This window comes from Trachurus trachurus (assembly GCF_905171665.1).
Source record: "Trachurus trachurus genome assembly, chromosome: 11".
NCBI lineage: Eukaryota > Metazoa > Chordata > Actinopteri > Carangiformes > Carangidae > Trachurus > Trachurus trachurus.
Window position 1 is genome coordinate 19605902 of NC_139904.1, and position 17111 is coordinate 19623012.

At 43.5% G+C, this 17111-nt stretch overlaps 1 protein-coding gene across 1 annotated transcript in view; it reads left to right on the top strand.

The window, feature by feature from the left end:
* Positions 1-17111, top strand: part of clasp2 (cytoplasmic linker associated protein 2) — a 56066-nt gene that overhangs the window by 19308 nt on the left and 19647 nt on the right. Inside the window, exons 8-19 of the mRNA XM_083981732.1 lie at positions 8359-8493; positions 11419-11492; positions 11639-11731; positions 11867-12012; positions 12564-12699; positions 12858-12928; positions 13063-13122; positions 13254-13331; positions 13527-13694; positions 14684-14724; positions 15169-15321; positions 16362-16379. Of these exons, the coding sequence (XP_083837858.1) occupies positions 8359-8493; positions 11419-11492; positions 11639-11731; positions 11867-12012; positions 12564-12699; positions 12858-12928; positions 13063-13122; positions 13254-13331; positions 13527-13694; positions 14684-14724; positions 15169-15321; positions 16362-16379 (1173 nt within the window). The remainder of the gene's footprint in view (positions 1-8358; positions 8494-11418; positions 11493-11638; positions 11732-11866; positions 12013-12563; positions 12700-12857; positions 12929-13062; positions 13123-13253; positions 13332-13526; positions 13695-14683; positions 14725-15168; positions 15322-16361; positions 16380-17111) is intronic.

A 17111-nucleotide genomic window follows, 5' to 3' on the forward strand; every position in this document is an offset into this window, starting at 1 on the left:
GATGCAACAGTGGACTCTTCATAGTTGCACATCTGTAGATGTTGCTCACCATGTCTTTAAATGACCATCATAGAGTTACTGACAATCAGATAATAATCAGAAAATGTCTTCAGTGTTTCTTGTACACAGGCTCCACCCTGGTAGAGAAAACCACTCTTGTTTCTCCTTGGTAAACCTAGCATTGCTTCATTTCACCATTTTTTAGGCCACACACCTGTCTGAGCTGCAGGTGCTGGAGTATCCGACTGTGGGATAGAGACTTCTCCTCGTGCAGCAGACTTCCTGGTGTCTGCCGATGCTGCACGTGAGATGTTTAAGGGGCATCTGTAGATTCTAGCGACAAAGAATAACTTGAGTTCCTCTCTCCTCCTCTAAATTGCTTCAGTCTCTGCATGTAAATCAGCTACGTATATGTCATCCTCCCCACCACCACATCTTCAGCCCATGATCAGTTATATACATATTAAATTTTCTGGCAGTTTGTTAATTGACTTGCTTGCTAAATGTATTCTTAATACTAATATAATTACTAAAAATAATGCTGGTGTCTGCTGCTTAATTTGTGTTTGGCTCTCAGTGAGTAACACTGGTTTCTACTTTTTCTTTTGGCATGAAATAACCCAAGAGTGTAGTGAAAGGTCAGAAACAGGATGGGATGACCATATGTGACTGTGTGTGAGATTTAGGTGCTTTGCTCCAAACACTACGCACACTCACACACTCGCACAACTTCGTTCTTTACTTGCCCTTGCCCCACATCTCTTTTAGGCCAGCTCTTGGCGTTCACTCTAAAGGTTTTGTGGCAGCTGTTGCTGAGAGAAGAGGAGCGAGGGAGCGAGGGAGAGAGGGAGGGAGGAAGGAGGGAGGAAGGAGGGAGGGCAAAGGATTGAGGGAGGAAGCCGACAGAGATCTCTCGCAGTAGCCGAGTCACAGCGCTGTGCCTATCACAGCCTCTCCCTGATTCATCATGACAGAGACAGAGAGAGATTGAACAAACAAGAGAGGGAAAGAGATAGAGGAGAAACAAAGGAGAGAACTGGAGAAGAGAGGGAGAGGAGCGAGTACGGACAAAGACAACAGGGGGTTTTTCTACTCAAAACACACTGCAACCATGGCAGTAGGGGATGATGGTGATGGTAAGTGTGTGTGTGAGTCTGTGTTTAATCTCATCGGCTGTGGATGTTGGCACTCAGACAAAGACTTGTCAGCATATGGTTTTAAATTGAAATCAGCTTAGAGTCCAAGCACTTTCACACCGAGTGCTTCTGCTCTGATATAGGCTACATCTACATGGTAATAATGTCTACATTATGTCGCACTGCTTGTGTGTAGGACTGTGCATAGATTGTAAAGTGCATGTACCAGAGCACGTGTGTATGTTTTTAACTTAGTGCTGCTTTTTTTTTTCTTCTTTTGAAATTCATATAAATGTGAGACAGGAAATATTTGAGAGATGGTTGTTATCACTCGTAGCCTGAGGCCTGACTTGAACTCAGCATTCAGTCACGGTTACACAGTCAGGCTGTACAGTCAGAAGCCAACAGGGATATTCGTGCACAGTTTCTCTATTAGTCAGCTTTAGAAACTGAGGGGAACATTTTTGTCTGATTCTTGTTCTTTATTGACATTTTGCAGCAGAATTGAAAAAACACTCCACGTCTCATTATCTGCCTCATTTCTCCGACCTCAACTCTTCCTGTTGCAATAACATTAAGTTGTGTGTGTTTGTTTGTTTGTTTGTTTTTAGAAATGTGTGGACTAGACGTGTCTGTGTGTAATTTCCACTGATTGATAATGGTTAATTATGAGCAAACAAAACGTTTCTGTCAAAGCTCACTCCACTTGTCTTGACTTTTGAATAGTTTGTTTTGACCCTCGTTAGACCATAAATGTCTGCCCCTGTGACGGCAAGAAGAGCTATTTGTTTAGATGGCTGTTAAATTAATGATGACATCATTCAAAATGACAACAAACTCTCTAGTTGTGTGCAGAGGAGAATGAGACATCATTGTAGTGTTTGGTGGTGCTTGTGAGAAAGTAAAGCATGTCAGCGCCGCTGGCACCGTGCTCGGCTCCTGCTTAATGTTATTTTGACCTGTCTGAAAATGAGTGAATGCAAAAAACACACACACACACACACTGGGAGCCCTGAGATATTCAGTGCCTTGCGATCTGACCGTCAGTAGCAGCTTTCATTGCTTGCATAGTTCTTCACTGTTGACAGGGACTGGCACGCACACACACACACACACTCACACACTCACTCACTCACTCTCTTTCGCAGACATGCTCATTCTGCTTCAGTGCATCTCCGGCTCTGCAAAGGAAATCATGACCCCGTTTCCAGGCTAGGCTGGTTGCCATGGCAAAGCTTTCCTCTGAATATTATGGTTTATCCCCATCCCCGACTTGGAATTGGGACTCAAATTATACCTGTGTGTCTGTGTGTTTTCTCTATGTATGTGTGTGTGTGTGTGTCTGTGTGTCTTCATCTAAGAAGCTCATTCTCCCTGAGCTGTGCTGGAAATGCTCCGTCTCCTATTAGAAAATCCAGGCCTCAACCTCAAGTCTCTAACTCTCTCCTGGTTTCCTCCCCCTTTTGCTCTGTCCCAGAAACAACTAGGCGCCTGGATTTGTCCTTCTTATGTTTTCAAATTATCGGCAACACATGAATCATTTAATCAGTGTTGATTAAATGTCAGTTTTTTGGAGGCACATGAGCTTATTTTGTCTTTATGACTCCCCTTTACATGCTGCATGTATTCTTATGTAACAATCTCCTGTTTTGCACCTTTTAGTCATCAATTACTACACAGTTGACTGGCTCGAGTCTGTGTTGGACTACATTTACATGCATGCTGTGGTATACTATGGTCACATGCATCTCATTCTGTGAGTTGCTTTGATTTTGAAATGTTAACCTTGCTGCAAACATAATGACAATCACTAGTGAAGAGATGGTAATAGCACCTTCTTTTTAGTTTGAAGAATGTGAAGTTATGTCACAATGTTTGGTATATCCGGACTGGGGTGATATGTTGTGAGGATCACACTTTGTTTACATGAGCCTGCTGTGGTGGTGGTGGTCACCTGTAAACCTTTTGTGTTGCTTCAGCTGTGGGAATCTGTCAGACAAAGAGATGAAAGGAGAAATAACATCTTATAAAGCCATATTAGATGGATTAGACCCTAAGGCTTTACCACCACTCAGTGTAAATAGTCCATATGCTTTGTGTGAGTTTAAAAAGTAAAAAACCCAGAGATTGTGATATGAGATTTCATTGTGAATTTTTTCTTTTCATTTCCACATGAAATATATTAAATTAATCATGTGATTTGTGTTTGGTTTTGTACTAAACAAACATGCCCTCTACTGTCTTGAGGGTATGATTTGTAGCAACACAACAACTGTGGTGCTCACATTGCACAACAATGTTGCTGTCAGCCCCTGAGGTTTGGATACTGCACTTATTGCCATATTGCAATTTTGATGTGTGCTTTGTGATGAACTTGTAGCAGCCTGTAGCAGTATTTGCTGCTGGTATAAGTTGATGTCGACATGATTGTACAGGTTAGTTCTACACGTTGTCCTTTAGGTTTGTCCCCAGAAAGGCAACAGGACCCTCACAGCGTGGCACAAAAACAAATGATGTCATTTACCCAAAAGTCAACATGGCATGATGTCAGCTTCACATTCCCTATAATCTGGTTTCTGCAGGAATAGCTGTGGGATTCATAGTCTAGTTTTCTCCTGACACATACCTCTTCTAGTTTACTTTGGAGCTTGGGAACAGTTTTTGTCTCGGCCCGTGCTGCTGCTGCTGCTGCTGCTGCTGAGCTTCTCATGTTCTTCTTTCCATCTTCTTCTCATGTGAGATCTGTGCAGTATCAGAATAATATGTGTCATCTTTTGCATGCGACTAGTTTGCACACTGTCACATGGTCCTGAGTGAGAATATGTGACAACGTGGCCTGTTCCCCTACAGCTTACAGCAGATCAGCATGAACACAGGCTCTCTGTGTATTTGGTCTAATTCCTCAGAAGATGCCTGGTTATGCTCTCTGTCGCATGTTTGAGATTTGCGGCTCTAAAGCTCAAGATGATGTTTGCTCCAGCTCATAGGACATCTCGGTACTTAAAAACAGAAACTCTGACTCTTTACTGTTGCTGATGTTAAGTATGGCTTATACCGTTTATATAATTACTGTGTTTGTTGAGCAAAAAGTTTTCATTAATATAAGAACGTTGTGGTCAATAGACTAAACACAAAATGTTGTGACTGGTTGGTGGCACCATGTAAACTGAAGCTGCTTTCAAATTAAAACTTTTTTTTTGTCCAGCAGTCACTCTCGTAAAAGTCAAAGTGTCTTTATTGTCCCAAGACAGGGAAAATGGGTTTGCACTTTGCAGTCAAGAAGATACGCACAGAGACATTCAAACACATTACATAAATGGACAGCAACAAATAACATGTAACATATCATGGGCAAATTAAAAAAAAACTATTTTAAAGATAAAATATGATTAAAAAGTGTTGGTAATATATAAATAAATAAGCAGCATGGAGCATAAAGTGCAGATGCTGCACTCTTGCTGCCTCATGGTCGTTATTCTTCATCATATTTATTGCCATACCTCTCCATTCACTGGTCTGGACATTTATCCGTAACAGAGCCGCTGCTGCCACCATGTGGTCACAACTCAAACACTCTGTGTGTATTTCTGTGTGTGTATCTGTGTTTGTGTGTGTGGATTTGTTAATTACTAAATAATAATCACAAGACTGATCAGATCTGTTTGTTCTATCCGTCTAACTTCCGCCTCCAATCCTCTCCTCTGTCGACATGGACAACAACGCATCCATCTTAATTTACTTCCCCTGCGTCTCCCTACATTTACATTTGGATTTTGTGTTTGTCCTGGGAAAATCTCTGGCGTTATTCCCACACGGATCAGGGATTCACTCACTTGGGCGTCGGTGCAAGTTTTTTTTTTTTTTTTAACATGTCTTCTTCAGTTGGACCACTGATTCTTCAGATCTTTATATTTAAGGCAGTCATTCCTCTTCTCTTCCCTTTTTTTTTTTTTTTGACTCTTCTCCTGAAACGGAGAGGGGAGGGAATCATGGCCTGGAGTTTCCATGGCAACGCAGCCTGGTACATGGTAGAGCTGATATCTCTCACTGTGTGTGTGTGTGTGTGTGTGTGTCTGTGTGTAGCCTACCTGTGTGTTTAAAGACCTGATATTTGGGTGTTGTCATGCCATAATCTCTGGCGCTGTGTCTCCATGGCGAAATTGATGCTGCCAGGAGACCCTTCCCTCCTGATCACACCAGAATCAATACTGATGTAAATTATGTAATCAATCAACGTGAAGCCTGTGAATAAACAGTGAATACAACTGTTGATCAAACCAGATTGAAGGTGTGTGTGTGTGTGGGGGGGGGGGGGGGGGGGGGCTTACTGAACATATATTTTTCTCTGTTTGCTGCTCTATTCATTTGAGAAGCTGGTCTGCATCGGTCGCCATGGCAACAGCATGTGTGCAGTCTGGGATGCTCTCTCTCTCCTCTATGCCCCCCCCCCCCCCCCCCCCCCCCCCCCCTCTCTCTCTCTCGTGTCTTTGCTCTGCCCTTCAACCTGAGACATTTTACTCTCCTGGGATCTGACTAGACAAAAGCAGGAGATGCTAATCATGCTAACAGTGATGCTAATCAATGCCAAGATCCCCGATGCATGACTGATTGATGCTAATGGGCCTGTGGGTTTTGACAGAAAGCAATTAAATTTACTCAGCTGGCATCTTATACTTAAAATGTATTCAGGTGTACTGTTAGAATTTAAATGTCATCATCAGTTTATTTATGTTTTCCCTTTGCGTTCATGATACACATGTAGTACCCTCTTTGATAATGTTGTTTACCATTGTCCTCTGATGCTGACATTTAAACGGTTATTTTAGCCCAGATCTCTGAGAAGATGAGCTATTACTAGTCTATTGGGGGAAAAAACACAGCATATATACACTAAATATACAGCGCTAGTTTGTTTGTTTTTATTGATCAGTGATCACTGTGAAACAAAGTCGAGTGAACATTTTAGACATATTAATTTATACCAACCTTGAGAAGTGACGGTACATTTTAGTTGCTATGACCAGACTGAATGCAAAACTCTTCCAGAACAAGCCAGAAGTGAAGATGGCTGCAGTACAGTCCTGGCAAGGTTCAGTAGGAAAGGAGCCAAATGGCTGCTGAAGCCTGAAGTTAGTCAATGATTGTAAAGGATTTATAGCTTGGTTTTAAATTTGGAGATGACTTTCTCAGGTTTAGAGCAAAACTATCTGCACGTTTTGGTTCAAATTTCTCCTGCTCATCTGATGTAAACAACCTTCAAATAAAAGCACAAGTTAATTTGATTTTCACCTCATAGTCACCGCCTCATTTTGAATCCTGGACTAGAGAGTCAAATAACCAAGAGCATGTCACCGTCCTAATGGTCCTGTTGTGTTGTATGTGTGTACACATGTGCGGGGGTGTGTGTGTGTTAGAGAGTGGGAGGGTCAAGGCCTCAGATGGAGGGGTGTGGTCTTCTCTTCTCCCCCCTCCTCCACCCTCCCAATCATCAACCCTCCTCAGGTCATGTCTCCATAATCCTTTGTTCTTTTGTTTACGTAAAGAGAGAGAGAGTGTGAATAAACAAATGTGGTATTTCTTTCCAGCTAAATGTGGCAGCATAAAAACTGTGTTAAGAGGTTGTGGATGAGAGTCGGAGAAGAGGGAGAGAAGGGAGTAAGAGGCTGGAGAGAGTGTGTTGTCAATGGTAATGAGTTTAGGTTAGCTGGTCTGGCAGGGACACAGAGAAGCCCTGTTAATATTCCTGGGGTGTCTGTGTGTGTGTGTGTGTCTTTCCCTTTCTCTCCCACCACACACACACACACACACACTCATGGTCCTGCCTCCGCACTGGCTGCAACACGATGATGTCACCTCTCGTCCGATTGGCTGTGAGGCTGCTGAGGGGAGGCGGAGAGATGCTGGGAGAGAGAGAGGGGGGGATCGGAGATAGGTAGAGAGGAGTGAAAGAAAATGCCGGCACTTGTATGGGTGGAGGGATTTTCAGACAGCGATGTGAGGAGTGTGTATGTGTGTGTGTGTGTGTGTGTGTGCGCGCAGCTCCAGCCCCACAATGAAGTGTGTGTGAGCTGAGTGCATGTGTCGAGGGGTACGGTTCGGAGAAGAGGGGGGACCCCAACACCACGCCCTCCCAGAAGCATGAGGCGTCTTATCTGCCAGCGGATCTGTGACTGTGAGTGCAGGGATGGACCTGGGTGTGTTGGTGTGTGTGTGTGTGTGTGTGTGTGTGTGTGTCGATGGCTCCGTGTGTGTGTAGGCTCCACGATCTATACGTCTGCATCTCTACATTTCCACTTAATGTTGACTGAGCCGGACGCCACAGACTCTGCCATCTGTATAAACAAGTGTCTTTTGCGTTCACACATACATGGCATGTCATTGGTTGTGCGTGCGGACTGAGTGTGTAGGTAAGTTGATGTATGAGTCAAGGTGTAGGGTGGTGGCTTTGGCGCATTTCTCCATGGCTGGTTGTCGGAGCGACCGACCGGAGCGCAACTGCATTCCTATGCCAACAGTTTCATCACAGCCGCCTTGTGTGCGCGTGCACGTTTGTGTTTGTCCCCACACAGCGTTTCGCTGGTAGTTGCACATTCAAAATGCTGCACCATTCTTACAAATGGGTCTCTCAAGTTTCATGGCTAGCTTTCTAACCAGCTCTGTTCCTGCCGGCGTGCAGCTCCAGGGTTTCAGATCCAGAGGCGTCTGTCAGTCACTGGTTGCTTGGGGGGACATTTTGATCGTTTGATGTCTTTTTGGGCCCCTGGAAGTGATTGTCTGTGTGTGTGGGTTTTGCTTTTTCTTCTTTTCTCGTGGCGTGCCTGTAATTAGTATTGATTTAGTGATTTCTGACCAAGCTCTCTGTAGACTACAACCTCCTCCATGCTTCGTCTCTCTTCTTTACTTTTTTTTCCCCCCTCTCCTTTTTCTCAGCATAAAAAGGGGCAACTAGAAAACCCAAGGTGCTGGAAATGTTTCAGAACCAGCTGGAGGATTTGACAGTTTATACATTTTAGTTGACATTTTTAAAAAGCTAATCCAGTAGGTTGTGAACAAATAATTGTTTCACTGTTTAGACTATTTAGGGCCTGATATGCAAAAATGTACAAGAGCATTGATATTGCTCTGTATAGTCTGAACGTGACTCTGTAACATTTTCGAAGACTTGTTTGCAAAAAAGTTGAATGTAGATAATAATCTTTTAATCTCTCTCCTCTCCCTCCAGATCGCAACTTTGAGGATGATGACAGTGTGGATGGGAATCGTTCCTCGGCCCAGGCGGCGTTCAAGGTCCCAAAAGTTCCCAAGAAGCCTGCAGAGTCGGCAGCACGCAGGCCCAGCGCTACCGGCAGCAAGCTAGGTACTTAGACTAATGCACATTTACATACTCACAAGTGATGCATATGCGGAGCAGTTTATTTAATATTTATATAAGTCGGGAAGAAATAAATCACATTTCTATTCCGACACAGTGGGCTTTATGGTGCATTCATGGCTGGTTAGTTCTTGGCACCTCGCGATGAGTTGCAAATGAAAACAATCAATATCGTTACAATTGGAAAGCTTTACATTTGGCTTTGTGGAAGTCGGCGTAAGCAGTTTCTCAGTGTGCCGACCATTTCTTTATTCAGCGCTCATTAGAGTCAGTATTTAAGATTTACAGATTATTGAATGCAGAAACACTTGAGCTGGACTTTTAAGCTTCTTAAAAGTCCTTCTGACTGAAAAACGGCCCAGAGACTCCAGCATGATAAAGCATCATTAAGAATTCATCAGTATCCTCCTCCAGTGGGAAATGTTTGATTTTGTGCTGACAGGAAGTTGAATGGCTGGTAGCAAGCCTCCAGACTATAGCTTTACTTGGATCACAATACAAAACTGATCGACTGAAAAAAAATCTTATTTTAATTTCACAATTGTATTTTTTACTGTAACTGCAACAAAAAGACTTGAGCAGCTTGTGGGAGCGTTGGGAAGAAGATCTTCTGGAATTCCTGAGCATTTTTCAAATACTACATGTAACATTTACCTTCACTTGGATGGATCTAGGCATTTAATAACCAAGACATATGTGTGTCCATCCACATATGATTCATTTCATTTTATATTATTTTGGCTTGTGGTGTTGGAGCTTAATTTTTAGGACAGAGTATGAACTAGTCAGAAACACATCCCCCCCCAAAAAAACAAAAACAAGCCAGAGGTGCAGACGGCAGCAGCACAGGCCTGGGAGCGCTTCACTACACTAAACTCATATCTGTGCCCTCTCTGTTTTCTTTTCTGCCTAAATGCATGTTTAACATAATATTTTACATCTAAAGATAAACAAAATCTTCTCTACTAACCCTTTGATGTCCTCATAAACAATTCAGTGTGGTCACATTTTCCCAGGATGTGGATGCAGCCTTTTGTTAGCTGTGGCCGCCACAGTATAAGAACATATGCTATGGGCGCTGTTAGAAGAAGATATCCACTCCCTTTGTGTCACCTCAGAAATCAGATACTTTCATCTTTATATCACCGCTCTCATATCTGTGCTCACATCTCAGGTCTGCAGCAGATTCGCCTTTGAAACATTTTGTGTCATCCCTCCCATTGAACAAGCCGCCTCCTCTCTGCCAGCTCTCCCTCCTGTTGTACTATGTGCCGTGTTTGCTTCCTCTTTGCATGTATCGATTTTTCCTGTCTCTCTCTATTGGAAGAAAGCCGTGTTCCCACGACCATGTAGTCGATTGCTGCTGCTCGCTAATGTATCTGTGTCAGCAGTGTCACACACACATGCGCACACACAGTCGTAGGTGTCGGTGCAAACAAGCAGTCTGTCTGAGTCCTGCTACGCTGCTCTCTTGGTTGGAAACACAAGACTGTGCTCTCTTGTCACTGGGATCATTACAGCTCTATTGATCGTGGAGTGGCAGTAAGAGGCTGAAGTCAAGGGCATGCTGGGTATTTTCAAACAGAGCCACAGCTCTAAAACCTTGAGATTGTTCAGATAAATGTGATAAAAGGGAAAAGACCACTGCCACAGATCAGTAATCGTCTTTCTTTTATTTCTCTTGCATATTAGCTGTTTGGATTTTCCTCTGCTGTGTAAGGATAGTCCCCATGATGGCAGCAATAGGAGACCCTGTTGTCTGCATTTGCATTTAGATGACAGCACCACCCACACAACCTGGCAGAACCCAACAGAAAGACTCAGAGAGAGGACGGATATTTCAGTGTTGCCAGTAACTGACAGTAAAAGAAAGGACTGAAAAAGACAAAAGGTGTACAGCTGTATCAGGAGGGATGGAGTATCACAGCATGCCTCCTATCAATGGCCAAAATGCTCTTCAGTCACAACAGTGCTTTTTTTCCCTTCACATTATCATTTCCACAAGTAACAAAACACTTTGTTTACTATGTGAAGTGGAGTATATTTTATTCAAGCTGAACTTGTGTTATGATAAAATTCCTGTTTCATATTAGTTCTCACAATTGGGAACACATTAGTTTTCAACATAACTATAATAATTATTGGAGTCATAAAGGTCCGTGCTATTAACCTTCCCAGTTCACAACACTGGCAGTATAAATAAATGCTAATGGTGATGGAGAGCTGTTATGGCTCAGGCCGGGCTGCTTCATTAGACCCTGAGAGTCTCCGACGGACAACCAGCTACGTCGATGTTCCCAACTCTCTCGGGGTCGTGTAGAGTTTTAACATGACATATCTTTGTGGTGCGGCCTGATATGGAAACCAACCCCAGGGAAAAGGAGGAGGAAAAAACATTGCTGCTGCCTCTCTCTCTCTCTCTGTGTTTATACCCGACTCTCCGCCACCATGTTTATAGGGATTCTTCAGCCTCCTCCTCCCATGCGAACATCCCCTCTCCAGTTGTTTCACTGTTGTAATACTCGTCCTCCTGGGTCGCTCTCAGCTGCGCGGTTGCTGTTTTTTTTCTTTTTTCTTTTTTTTGTGCCTCTTTCTTTGTCTCGTCTTTCCCTCCTCTCTCTGCTTCCCTCAGTGAGGAGTAGTAGGAGGTGTCGTCCACAGAGCTACCAGCCCCCAGAGAGATATGATTGACGTGCCCATTACTGGCAGGAAGTCTATTAGAAACACAGGCTGCTCCCACTGTGTAAAGTGTGTGGATGGGTGGGTGGGTTGTGTGTGTTTTATTGGTGGTGTTTTTGTGTTTTTCTGAGTTAAAACAGCCGACACGGGATCCTTAAACGCTGAGTGCTTGTATGTGACATTATAAATGCACAAACGCACACATTCATTAGTTTTGCTCTGTTTTTTCAGTTTCTAAGGAAAGTACCGGGGGAGTTGATGAAGATGATTTCATTAAAGCCTTCACAGACGTCCCTACTGTCCAGGTACACAACACACACGGGTCAAACAATCACACACAGTTTTTTAATAACATGATATCCATACAGACTGTCTTGGACCAGCTGCCTGAGAATATTTACTCTACTTCCTTTCCCTTCCTCCTCTTTTCCTTCTTTCCGCCTCGATGCAGATCTACTCGTCGAGAGATCTTGAGGACAACCTGAATAAGATCCGTGAGATCTGCTCCGACGACAAACACGACTGGGACCAGAGAGCCATCGCTGTCAGTAGACTCACCCTCAGGAGTTTATTTAGTTCTGCAACAATAACATCAACTCTTTTTTTTTTTTTTTTACATTGCCATGACAGCGTTTCCCCCATCCGACCGTTTACGGTGTCTTTTATATATCGTTCACAGCTGAAGAAGATCCGCTCGCTGCTGGTGGCGGGAGCAGCCAACTACGACTGTTTTTACCAGCACCTACGGCTACTAGATGGAGCGTTCAAACTGTCAGCTAAAGACCTGCGGTCACAAGTGGTCCGAGAGGCCTGCATCACTGTGGCGTGAGTGTTTTATGTTTTCTAATGTTTTACATGTTTTTCCTTTTTGCAGCTGAAGTTTTGGTTCAGAAAGTCATTTTTTTCCTGAGAAATTTCCTGTAAATGTTTAAAATTTTAGGAGACTGTGGTGGGAGGGTGTCGGGGAGGTGGGGCGGGATTTGGACACTGTACAATTAGCGATTTACCACATTTAGTGTTATTTAGCGTTCCAGCGTGACCTGTGTGTGTGTGAATGAGAGAGGCAGACCGAGTCTAGCAGCGGGAGGGGCTGACTGACAGAGATGAGAGATTGTTAAAAACATTGTTAAAAAAAAAAGATAATGTTTTTTTGGCGGGCTCAAATGGGACTGTGGTGGGACTGTGGCGGGACTGTGGCGCCATAGTCTCATTAATTAGTGGGAAACACTGACTATACTTGTAATATACCAAGTACAAAGTGGGAAAGCATTGTCATTAGAATCTAATTTTAAAAGACTTTGGTTTTTACAAGACACGACTCTGTGGTTTGTTCCTAACATGTTATCCGGTGTGTTATTTCCTGTGTATTCTTGTAGCCACCTCTCGTTAGTGTTGGGGAATAAATTTGACCACGGAGCCGAGGCCATCGTTCCTGTCCTGTTCAACCTCATCCCCAACTGTGCCAAAGTCATGGCCAACTCGGGTGTGATCGCCATCCGCATCATCATAAGGGTGAGTTTTACAAAAGCATCAACCGTCTTGTTTCAACACATTATAGTCAGTGTGAGTGCTGCTGCTGCTGCTACTGTTTCTACTGCTGATGCTGTTATTGGATTTTTGTTGACTCTTCCATCTCACATCTGTCACTCTGCTGTTTGTCCTCCGTGCAGCACACACACGTCCCGAGGCTCATCCCCCTGATAACCAGTAACTGCACATCAAAGTCTGTGGCTGTTAGAAGGTGAGGCTATCAAAGGCACCACAATGATCAAGGGTCTAATGTGCTAACGAGCAACCGTAAAAACATAATAAGAAAGGAGAGGATGCTGTTGTGAGGTCATGGTGATGAAACTGACGGAAATGTCTCTTCTCCAGGCGCTGTTATGATTTCTTAGACCTGCTGCTACAGGAGTGGCAGACCCACTCTCTAGAGAGGTGAGGACTGCCATCGACATTGTTCCTGGTTGTGCAGGATATTCACATGCGTGTGGCTCATAAAAGAATAAACCAACTTTCAAAACCTGTCTTTCAACTTGTTCACACTTCATTCACCTTCTATTTTGCAGGCACACATCAGTTCTGGTTGAGAGCATCAAGAAGGGAATTCGAGATGCTGACTCAGAGGCCAGAGTGGAGGCCCGCAAGTAAGACATAATCATACACACAGGCACCTCTTGATGTGAGGGGGAAGTTAAATATCTCACCCCCCTCTGGTTCCTGCCTGAATCTCTTAATCTCCACTTTTCTTCCTCACTGCCTCCTTTCTCACCCATCTTTTAATTTTTCTTTTTGGGGTTTTTCCTTTTTTTTTCTCTTCTCTCTCTCTCTCTCTCTCTCAGGACCTACTGGGGTTTAAGGAACCACTTTCCAGGGGAGGCCGACGCTCTCTACAACTCCTTGGAGTCATCGTACCAGAGGACCCTTCAGTCCTGCCTGAAGAGCTCCGGCAGCGTGGCCTCACTTCCCCAGAGTGACCGTTCTTCATCTTCCTCTCAGGAGAGCCTCAAGTAATCAGCGCCGTGTCTCTGTAGTTTAGACCTATAGGTTTACTTTAAGACTACGTTTAGAGTGTAATGAAGTCGTTTCTGGCAGGAGTCATTTTTAAGAATCCCTTTAAGGCCCAATCTTTGGACCTGCGGACCCTTTGACCCCCCCTGCTGTACAAGGATCAAATCTTTTCAGTTTTCTCCTCTGAGGTTGTCTCAGTAAATAATGAGAGGGGAAAAACTTCCTGTCTTGAGAAAAACAAAATTCCCACTAAATTTATCCACTTTGAGGGAGTCGAGCGAAATCACCCATAGAGGGTTATCCAGGGCAGCACGTCCTCAATCCAACCCCAGCACATTTGATTTGTTGTTGATTTGCCTCAACAAATTGCATTTCACTGGTGAACACAACACCAGAGTAAACTGAAGTCAGAGCACAGTCCCGCTACACTGCTTTTTATTCTAGACTTTGCAGTGAGTCTTCACTGTGGCAGCGTACTGTTTGAAATTTGTGGATAAGGCAAAGTATTGTAATGAAAACAGAAATATATCATCATTCATGCCATTTTAGATTATTTTTCACACCATGTTCATAAAAACATGTCAAAATAAGTAAAAATAATTTACTTAGAATGAAATAATACAATTATTGATTACAAACACTTACTGTATAGGTGGCGCCCAAATTTTCTCAGTTGAGCCACGCATTTGGGTGACACTATTAATAAATAAATGATAAGCAATGGCAAATACTACTCACATACAGGTACATATTAGGGAAAATGAACAAACAAAAAATCATTATTGCAAGATAAATTAGCACTTATTAAATTTGTAGAAAGGTGTGTTATAATTCAATTTGACTGAAAGATTATTCAGACATTTCTATTTTTGCCCTGAGGAAAAGCAAATGAAAATACGTGTTTTGTTTCTTGCCTGGCCCGACAACATTATCATCCTGATGTGGTTGTTTTGTTGTGTATTGACCTACTTTTCTCCTCCTCTGTCAGTCGGCCTCTGTCCTCTAAATGGTCAGCAGCTCCAGGGCGAGGTGAGTCAAGCAGACACACACACACACACACACACACACACACACACACACACACACACACAGAGCGGCAGACACACACGCAAACATATAATCTCATGCTCACTCGCTCTTGTGAAAACAGGTGTACACCATGACACGAGTTCACACACAGCGGCTCCAGTAAAGCTCAGTCCATCTGTAAATCTACCATCACGTTCATTTACATCTTGCCCGTGTCCACTCCTGTACAGTCACACCCGGTTATGTTCTTTATGTCAAAACACATGTGTGCACAGATGCGTATATGTGTCTGCACATGGCTTTTTGTGCCTTTCTGTTTTGGTATCAATATTGTGTACGTGTAGTGTGGTGCCTGCATGTGTTTGTGTGTTGTATATATCCCTTCATCACCTCCCATCCCTCCTCCTCCTCCTCCTCCTCCTCCTCCTCCTCCTGTACCATCAGTCCCTGCGGGTTCAAAGGGTGGGTTGTCGGCGGCCTCCCTGCAGCGTTCCCGTAGTGACGTGGACGTAAATGCAGCAGCGGTCGCTAAGCACCGGCACGTTGGACCGGCTGGTGGAGCGGGCCGACTGGCCCCGGGCTCCTACTCCTCACTGGGTAAGGGCCCCTGTCAGTCGAGTAAGATGACTGTAGCCAGGCAGCGCAGACATCGGTCAGCATGTGATCAGCAGGACGACACAGGGTCAGCTTAGAGGTAGTGCTGTTAAGGTTTCTCCCAGCTAGAAGCAGGTTGAAAGCTCACCAGTGAGGATTGACTGAACACACTCACACACCCGAGTGCCTGGACTGGCCTCTCTCCTCTCCGCTCCTGTGCTCTCTTCTCCTCCTGCTGCCTGCTCATTGCCTGTTAATGTAGCCTGTATTATGTTTTGGTATGGATATTCTCTGTGTGCATGTTCTGTAGATGTATATTGTGCTTTGGTTTGTGTCTCTTGTGTTTCCGTGTCGATCCCTACCTGTGCATCTCTGTTAAACAAAATGGTATGTTACTAATTCACACTGTGCTCCTTTCTTCTCCTGTGTGTTTTCTCTTTCCCTCTACGTTCTCTGTCATTATTACTTTTCATTATTCTTTGTGTTTACTGTAATTTCCCCTTCCTTTGGTTCCTTTCTCCATTTGTATCTTAACCTTTTAAATAATCATTTTTTGGAATCCCTTTTTGTTTCCCTTTTGTTTCTTTTCTTTCCCGTCTTGTACCTTCTATCTCTATCTTTCTCTTTGCCTCTAAAGATGATGCCTCTGATAAAACGGATGGTAAGATCATCTCACTCTGCTTCACAAGAAACAGCCTGCCTTATGCTTTCTTTTCTTTCTCTTCTGTTCTTTTCCCTTTCCTCACTTCATCCCAGTCCACGTTATCTCTTTTTATTGCAGTGTGTGGCCACAGCGCCCCCTGCTGTCAGCCCCTACACTCAACCCCCCATTGTATCACTGTCCTCCTCATCACATCATCAATATAATTGATCACATCTCAAACCATCTTATGCTTTACTGCAATTTAATCTTATTTTCACACACCTGCATTAAACTGTTGCACTAAGTTACTGAGGTTTTTTCAATGATGATTGTTATATGTGTTGCATATTAGTTGGAAATGTGCTGTTTACAACATGCTCCTCCTCTTGTCTGTCTGTAGGGACCAGGTCAGATAATGGTAAGACTGTAGTTAGTGGATGTCTTCGTCTTTGCTTTTTAGGGGCGTTCTAGCAAAAACTTTGAATCAACATCCTGAGTTTGTAGATTTTCTAATTTACGATCACAGATCCAACCTTATCGAGCAGTTCCATTACATCACTGATTGTTTTCTCAGTGGTCCATGCGACCTAGTGTTTGAACTGAGGAATTGGCTTCATATAATGGAAATTGCAGTGAAGTGGATCACGTGATGCAATGCATAGGTTAAAGTGAATAGTGCTAACAAAGTTGAGATGATAAATGGCTTAGTAGAGCAATAGCAAAAAGAAAACTGGCAACTATTTTTGTAATTCATTCATCAGTTTAATATTTATTCAGGCAATTGGTCAATAAAAACAAATCTGCATCTTAATCCAATGTGAAAATAATTGTTCATCGCAGCTGCTTTAATGTCTCACGTCTCATTTATTATCAAATGCAAATAGCTGCCAGTTTCAAATCAAATCTTTCATGCTGAAAGATGGATAACTTGGGCTGACAAGCAGTTTCAAATTTGAATCCTCGCTACGACTGGGTTCTGGTCCACCGAAGCATCGCTGGTGTATTTTATCTGTGTGCGCACCTGGCTGGGTGTATGTTGCTTCTTTAGGATCTGATGTTTCAGCTTCCCGCTTCAGTTGCTTCTCGTCATCTTTAGTAGCTTCTTAAATTCTGGGCTGCAAACAGTCTGTGAGCGATGTGTTTGGTGCAG